Source organism: Lutra lutra, chromosome 8, assembly GCF_902655055.1.
Source record: "Lutra lutra chromosome 8, mLutLut1.2, whole genome shotgun sequence".
In the NCBI taxonomy this organism is placed as follows: domain Eukaryota; kingdom Metazoa; phylum Chordata; class Mammalia; order Carnivora; family Mustelidae; genus Lutra; species Lutra lutra.
Window position 1 is genome coordinate 59,109,557 of NC_062285.1, and position 8,249 is coordinate 59,117,805.

At 46.1% G+C, this 8,249-nt stretch overlaps 1 protein-coding gene across 1 annotated transcript; it reads left to right on the forward strand.

The window, feature by feature from the left end:
- The first annotated feature begins 2,619 nt into the window (after positions 1-2,619).
- Positions 2,620-6,145, forward strand: LOC125107228 (tubulin alpha-1B chain). The gene is made up of 4 exons (XM_047742112.1): positions 2,620-2,770; positions 4,145-4,367; positions 4,510-4,658; positions 4,987-6,145. The coding sequence occupies exons 1-4, from the start codon at positions 2,768-2,770 to the stop codon at positions 5,965-5,967; spliced, it is 1,356 nt and encodes a 451-aa protein (XP_047598068.1). The 5' UTR covers positions 2,620-2,767; the 3' UTR covers positions 5,968-6,145.
- Positions 6,146-8,249: the final 2,104 nt, after the last annotated feature.

Consider the following 8,249-nt stretch of genomic DNA (forward strand, 5'->3'; position numbering starts at 1 on the left):
AAAATTTACTAATGGGTTTGAATGTGACAGTATGAGAAAAAGATTATTCAAATTCACTGATTCCCATTTATAAATAAAGTTGGAGAAAGATATTTAAGGGTCTAAAGTCATACCACTATTAACTGACAAAGTTAAAACTGCATCTAGTACTATCTGAAACCAAAATCCATTTTCTTTCCCCTATACCATCTACTTGGGTAGGGGGTAGGGGGTAGAGGGAGAGAGAAGACAAAACAGTATATGTAAATTTAAAACACTGCAATAAATAAGAATAAAAGGTCAAATATTTGAAAATATCTGATGTTTGGTAAGTTATTGCTACTTATTTTTTTTCTTTCCTTATAGAGCTGGTTAAAGGAACAAAATATGTTGTGAACTATTGTGTCAAAACCATAATATGGAACTATTAAAAATGTTGCTGACTGAGTAGAACAGTAGCAAATGGCCATGATATTAAGTAGCAAAAATGGGAGTGGCTCAAATAGCAACACAGGGTTTCCCATTACACCAAAGACTTAAAAGAAATAGTTACAGGCCCTGTAACAGTCCAACAAAACAAATACCTAATAATCAGTTAAAATGTTAAGACAGTGGATAATACTGTGTTTATATTCCAGCAATGTGATAACTACTATTTAGTTGTTAAATACACACAAAGTATATGCATCTTATATATGATATAAACAAATAAACCTATGTAAATTAATATGGGTAAAAAAAGAAAAAAATGTCAACCTTTCCTCTCAGGTACTAAAGAGGTAGCAAAATAAACTTACCACTATTCAGTATTTTTCTGGCATAAAGATACCAGATTAGATTATATTTAAAAGTCCATTTGGATCTAAATTACTCTCTGAAAAGTATGGTGTCATCAGGGACCTAAAAAACCCTCAAATACTTCCTCATTCACAACAGGGGAATTCACAGAAACAAGGCTAGCAAAGCTAATGATTTTAAGGAGATATCTGGGGACACATAAAGGCCCACAGGAGCAAATCTCTGCAGTGAAAGCTCTAAGGTTCTGCGGAGAGCTAGAAGGAGGGAGGTGCCTGCTTCCAAAGGCTTTCATCCAGAGCAGACAGCAAAATGGAGTGAAGCAGGGTGGTTCCCTAACATTCATTTCCTGATCCATACAAACTAATTATTTTCCATCTTCTTTAAGAATAAGTGAGACAATATTCAAAAATATTCCTGTTTCCAGTAACCTAGTTTGGAAAATATGTGCAAATTTTTATCTTGAGTTGAAAACCTTTTAACAGAAAATCATCATACCAAGAAAAAAAAAGGAGTACAAAAAATATATTTATTAGAAATAAAAGGAAACCTCCTTGTTTGTATTCCAGGTTCATATGAGTGGAAATTTTACATATACAAGAAAGTAAACATGTGTGTGTGTGTGTTTGTGTGTGGTATACACATACATATCCTTACAAGCCACACACACATATTAACAGTGTAAATCTGTTATTTGTCTGATATGGAGGGTGAAGCCCTCACCAAATCTGAGCATAGTAATAACTGAATATGAACTGTGAACTGTTAGTTTCACATTTACTTTTTTGATACATACTATCAGTGGGAGGATATTTTGAATAGTGTAACAATAGGTTTCTGCTAGACCGTTTTAAAGCCACACTTTAACCCTAACTAACCACTTCATGCATTTCCAAGGGTTTACAAAGTTTATTATCTTGGAATAGAGTCTCCTGAAAGGCAGAGATGGGAAGGAGGATATCAGCTACAATCTGGGCCTCCTAGAAGGAGGCTATAACCAATTGATCTATCATGATGTAACAGAAAGCAATTATTTTATTGAGTTTTAAAAAGCTCTGTATAACACAAGGATTCCCTACTTCCTAATCTCCTTTAGTGTCAATTTCCTCACTACCCAAGTTTCTGTCCTCACTTCTACAATTCAGCTACCAAATTTGAAATGTATCTTTGTATTCCCCTTTTTAAAAGCCCCTGGGACTGTCTCATAAAGTTGTTGGTTATGTCTAAAAATGGGGCCTAGTGGGCCCTTTTAACAGCTTTGATGTTCAAAGCTTAGGTACTTCTCTTTGAATGACTGAAATATTTCTGCTTCCAACCTCTGGCACATTAGTTTAACGAACAAGTCATTACAATAAACCAAATAAAGCTGGTCTGTTTTCTAAACCTTGCATCCTCCACATTATCAGGTAGGTAAAGAATGCACTGCCTTTAAAAGAACTGAGGGGGGAAAAAGGGAAAACTCACTGACAAATTGTGGCAACATGAAAATAATCAGCTGAGCTATCCGGACCAGAATTTTCTGCATCTCATGGTGCTTCATCTTAAAACTGGACAGACTTCTTAAGTCTTAGGGTTCGTCCAAATTAAGGCAAGCTTCCTTTCCCGTTCCCATGTTGGTTGGTTTCTGAACCTGCGACCGCCCTCACGCCCAGACCCTGGCGGCCATGCGCCGCAGACTGCAGCACCCGAGCTCGCTGTCCGCAGGCGCGGCGGACCCCGCCCGGTAGGGCCGGCGCTGGGAGGGGGCTCTGAGCCAGGAACCCGCCTCTGCGGCGGCCAAGCCGGGCGCCGAGTGGGCGCGCCGGGCCGGGGGAGGGGCCCGCGGCCGTGGCACCGCCTGGGCCCGCCCACCCCTCCCCGGACCGCTACTTAAGTGGCTCCAGCACCGCCCACGACTCAGTGCGTTACTTACCTCGACTCTTAGCTTGTCGGGGACGGTAACCGGGACGCGGTGTCTGCTTCTGTCGCCTGCGCCTGCTAACCCGTAGCCATCATGGTGAGTGGGCCGCTCGAGGCGCCGCCCTCGTTCTGGAAAACCGGGAAAAGCGAGCCGGACCGTCTCGCGTGGGCCTTTAGTAAGGGATTAGCGCTCTGGTTTTGGAAGGCTAGAAAAGCGAGGCGAGAGGCGAGGGTGGGAATAGTGAGAATGGTTGGGGCCCGAAAGGGGGGCCGCCGCGTTTTCTTCTCGGACTCTGGGAGGGCATGGCCGGGCGCCGGCTCCCCACACCGTGGTTGGGGTTCTCAATTAGCCCTTACTTCTTGGGCGCGAGACCCGAGACCCTACAGTCTTTTCCCGCGCGTTCCCATCCCCCTTTCCTTCCCCAGCTTTTGGCGGGCGCGCGCGCGCGGGCTCTCCACGCCCTCACTTCCTCTCTGCCAGAAGCGCGGAGGCGGGAAGGAGCCCAACACAAAAGCGCAGGCGCGACCGTTACCTTCCCGCCAGGGAGTGGCGGGAGCCCGCCCCTGCAGTCTGCGCGTGCGCGCCGGGAGCTGCGGGTCTACTGCTGTAGGGCGTGTCTCTGTTAGCCCCAGTTTTGGGTTTTTTTGTTGTTTTTTAATGAGAGCGATAAGGTGAATGTAAAGAACGGCTCCTTGTTGGGTATGTTGCACTACGCCAGAGTATTAGGACAATTAGCTCCCAACAGCTTCAAGAGGCCATCTGTCTTTCCTTGGTCAGAGTTAAGAATGCGCGGAGGAGCAGGTGGTGGCGGTGAGGGATTTTGAGGGGACAGAAATCGGATCTTGGTCCAGATCTGGGCCGCCGATAATCCCCTGCTGTGCCCTGACAGATGTGAAGGTGCTGGGCTTAGCCCAACGCCTGGGGGAGCGGAAGATGGTTGGCCATGGAAGGCGCCTCCGCAGACGTGGCTGCTGCGTATGGCTGCAGCTGCGCGGCCCCGGTGGCCGCAGAGGGGCGCGGACGCGCGCTCACCCTGAATTGCTCATTCATCCTGTGGCGCAAAGCCCCGCCCTTTGTCCCTGCGGCCAGGCATTTCCTCTGCACTGTTCTGGCCACGTGCTTCCTGCGATGGTAGCTGCCCGGAAATCTGGCCGCCTAGTCTAAAATGGAATTATGAGGCCTGAGCACTGAATGAATAGCCTCCCTATCTTCCTCTTCAAAGGAGGAAGCTGTGACTAAGCGTTCTTGGTCTGGAAAGAGGCCTTCCCAATTTAGATACGGAGAAGAAATTAGTTAAAAGCAATGCAGATCGAAAAGTATAGTGATTCTCTCCTAGAAGAGTATTAAATTTTAGTTCATTTTAGAAAGGGAAGTTTGTGAGATTGATTATATAAATTATTTTGTTCTGCTTTACAGTCTTTACTAGATTAGCTTAGTACTAATTATCTTTTTTTAATCTACTTTTCACAGCGTGAGTGTATCTCCATCCACGTTGGCCAGGCTGGTGTCCAGATCGGCAATGCCTGCTGGGAGCTCTATTGCCTGGAGCACGGCATTCAGCCCGATGGCCAGATGCCAAGTGACAAGACCATCGGGGGAGGAGATGACTCCTTCAACACATTCTTCAGTGAGACGGGCGCTGGCAAGCATGTGCCCCGGGCCGTGTTTGTAGACCTGGAACCCACAGTCATTGGTGAGTTGGCCTCCGTAACCCGGTGAGCTCCCCCGGGGGTCTGGGACAGGAGGTCTGTCTTGAGGCTCCAGGGACCCTGTGAGGTTGAGCAGACTTGTGCAGGTGGTGAGTGATGGGGGACTGCTGTGTTTGCCTTTTCCAGATGAAGTTCGCACTGGCACCTACCGCCAGCTCTTCCACCCTGAGCAGCTCATCACAGGCAAGGAAGATGCTGCCAACAACTACGCCCGAGGGCACTACACCATTGGCAAGGAGATCATTGACCTTGTCTTGGACCGAATTCGGAAGCTGGTATGTTTATTCTCAAGAAGTAAATAATGATCCTAAGGAAGACACTTAAAATAGGTTCTTTTCATCTCAGACACAGAATTAAAGTGTAATGGAGTGAGGTAAACTATTCCTTTATAGTTCTTCTTTAAAAATCCAATTAAAGCATGAACTATTTGGTGTCATTTAAGTAAGAAATGCTTAGTAATTCTAGGAAGGTCTCCATGTAAGTGTTTCTTGTCAAAATAAGATCTGTATTCTTGGACTTGTATGAAAAGTGACAATATATTTACCTGGGATATATTGCAAAGAGCAGTAATCATAAGTTTTCTCTATTTCTTTTTTCTACCAGGCTGACCAGTGCACAGGTCTTCAGGGCTTCTTGGTATTCCACAGCTTTGGAGGGGGAACTGGTTCCGGGTTCACCTCCCTGCTGATGGAACGTCTCTCTGTCGATTACGGCAAGAAGTCCAAGCTGGAGTTCTCCATCTACCCAGCCCCTCAGGTTTCCACAGCTGTAGTTGAGCCCTACAACTCCATCCTCACTACCCACACCACCCTGGAGCACTCTGATTGTGCCTTCATGGTAGACAACGAGGCCATCTATGACATCTGTCGTAGAAACCTCGATATCGAACGCCCAACCTACACTAACCTTAACCGCCTTATTAGCCAGATTGTGTCCTCCATCACCGCTTCCCTCAGATTTGATGGAGCCCTGAATGTTGATCTGACAGAATTCCAGACCAACCTGGTGCCCTATCCCCGTATCCACTTCCCTCTGGCCACCTATGCCCCTGTCATTTCTGCTGAGAAAGCCTACCATGAACAGCTTTCTGTAGCAGAGATCACCAATGCATGCTTTGAGCCAGCCAACCAGATGGTGAAATGTGACCCTCGCCATGGTAAATACATGGCTTGCTGCCTGTTGTACCGTGGTGATGTGGTTCCCAAAGATGTCAATGCCGCCATTGCCACCATCAAGACCAAGCGCAGCATCCAGTTTGTGGACTGGTGTCCCACTGGCTTCAAAGTGGGCATTAATTACCAGCCTCCCACTGTGGTGCCCGGTGGAGACCTGGCCAAAGTCCAGCGAGCTGTGTGCATGCTGAGCAACACCACAGCCATCGCTGAGGCCTGGGCTCGCCTGGACCATAAGTTTGACCTGATGTATGCCAAGCGTGCCTTTGTTCACTGGTATGTGGGGGAGGGCATGGAGGAAGGAGAGTTTTCTGAGGCCCGTGAGGACATGGCTGCCCTTGAGAAGGATTATGAGGAGGTTGGTGTGGATTCTGTTGAAGGTGAGGGTGAAGAAGAAGGCGAGGAATACTAATTACCATTCCTTTCAGCCCTGCAGCATGTCACACTCAGAATTTAAGCTTCAACATTAGCTGACAGACGTTAAAGCTTTCTGGTTAGATTGTCTTCACTTTTAACTGTGATCATGTCTTTTCCATGTGTACCTGTTGCATTTCTCCATCATGTCTCAAAGTAAAGGCTTTAAGAAAGAACGTTTGACTTGTGTGCTTCTAAATTGCTTTCTCCAATTCAGGATGTCCTACCATTCATCATGTCTGGAAAATAGCTGTAGGGTAGTAATACCAAGAATCCTATTTCCTGTGTAGCCACCTCTGGGGACAAGGGAGCACACTGGACTAGAAAAGCAGGAGAGCTGGATTCTAACACTGATCTGTTAATATCACCTCAACCAGTGTTAGAATCTGAAAGGAGCTTAGAAAAATGTTAGTTCAGAGCTAATCTAGCTTCTTATTGGTCAGATACAGGGAAGTTTTAAATGTCCTACAAACCCATGACTGCTCTTTAAAGGAGTTTGCTAACCTACCAATGTAACTAAGAGTTTCAAAATGTCCCTTCTACAGGAAAACATGGATAGAGAGATTTGAGCATGATGAGGTAAAAGCTGTTTCCAGCCCTGTCAAAAGTTGCAGGATCATAATTCCTGCTGATGAGCAAAAATCCTAAAAGAAAACCAAATAATAAGCTGTATGCTTAAAAAAATAAGGCTGAGGATGTTTGAAGAAAACACTACTGGAGGGTGAAGTGGCAACACTTGTATAGGTTAGGGTAAGAGTTTACAATTAGGGCCTTTGGCATCATTTACATTCTTTCAAGTATATAGTTTGGCTACATCTAAACTACTGTAGTAGACAGGAAAACAGGATGCAAATAGTGTTAGCGCAGAGAAAATGCACAGTGGGACAGAAGTACAGGGACTAAAGGTCTGCTGGAGATGATCCTTGGTTTAAAAAAATACCAAAGTTCTCCCCGTTATCTCCCCTACAAATTTACAGAAGCATTCTTGGCTCCTGAAACTGATTTGTGAGCATAGCAACACAAAATGGAGCCACCACAGGTTCCTGGGGAAGGCAGATGCCAGGACTGTAAAGTGCTACGGGGAAATCCTAAACTGCCTTAGTGACCAAATGGGGGACTGAAGGTTTTGAGTCAGTGCTGATTACAAAGGAGGTCTTGAGAGATGTCTGAAAACCCTCTGATCTATCCCTCTCTTCCTTCCTGCAAAATAAGAGGGAAAGGTAGCTACACTAGAGCCCGGGAAACAGCAGCAAAGTAATGCAGAGAAGAGCTTGCTTTTCAGGAAGATGTCCTGAGTGCCTGAAATCAGGGAAGCACACATTCAGTGTGCAGCGTGCCATGCGCATTTTCAGAGTTCTGAGGCAAAAGGAAGGGACAGGATCAAGAAGCCAGCATTTCAACTGCATCTGATTTTTTTTTTTTTTTTAAGATTTTACTTGACAGGGGCGCTTGGGTGGCTTAAGGGGTTAAGCCTCTGCCTTCTGCTCAGGTCATGATCTCAGGGTCCTGGGATTGAGCCCCACATCAGGCTCTCTGCTCAGCAGGGAGCCTGCTTCCCCCTCTCTCTCTGCCTGCCTCTCTGCCTACTTGTGATCTCTGTCTCTGTCAAATAAATAAAATCTTAAAAAAAAAAAACATTTTAATTGACAGAGGTAGGGAGAGAGCAAACAAGCAGGGGGAACAGCAGGCGGAGGGAGAGAGAAGCAGTCTCCCCACTGAACAAGGCGCCTGATCTGGGGCTCCACCTGAGGGCCCTGGGATCACAACCCAAGCCCAAGGCAGCTGCTTAACCAACTGAGCCATCCAGGTGCCCCCGATGTTTTGTTTGGGTTTTGTGTGTGTGTTGGGGTGGGGTGGGGGTTGTATTTTTAAGAAGATTAATCTGTAATAAAGCAAAATAAGATGACAGGCTGGTGTAAGGCACATAGTTGTTTGGAATTTTATTACTTATTATCACAACAAATTGCCCCAAAACTTTGTGGTTTAAGACAATATATATGTATTACTTCATGCAGTTTCTGAGGGTCAGGAATTCAGGAGTGGTTTAGCTGGCTAGTTCTGTCTCGGGATTTCTCATAAGGTTGCAAGTCAAGGTGTTGACTGAGGCTACAGTTCCCTGTGTGCTTCATTAGGACTGGAAGATTCTCTTCCAAGGCAGTTCACCCACCTGCCTTGCAAGTGAGTGCTGGTTGTTGGCAGGTGGGCTTAGTTCACACGTGGACCTCTCTCCAATAAGGCTACTTGAGTGTCTTCAGAACATGGGGGCAGGCTTCCCCCAGA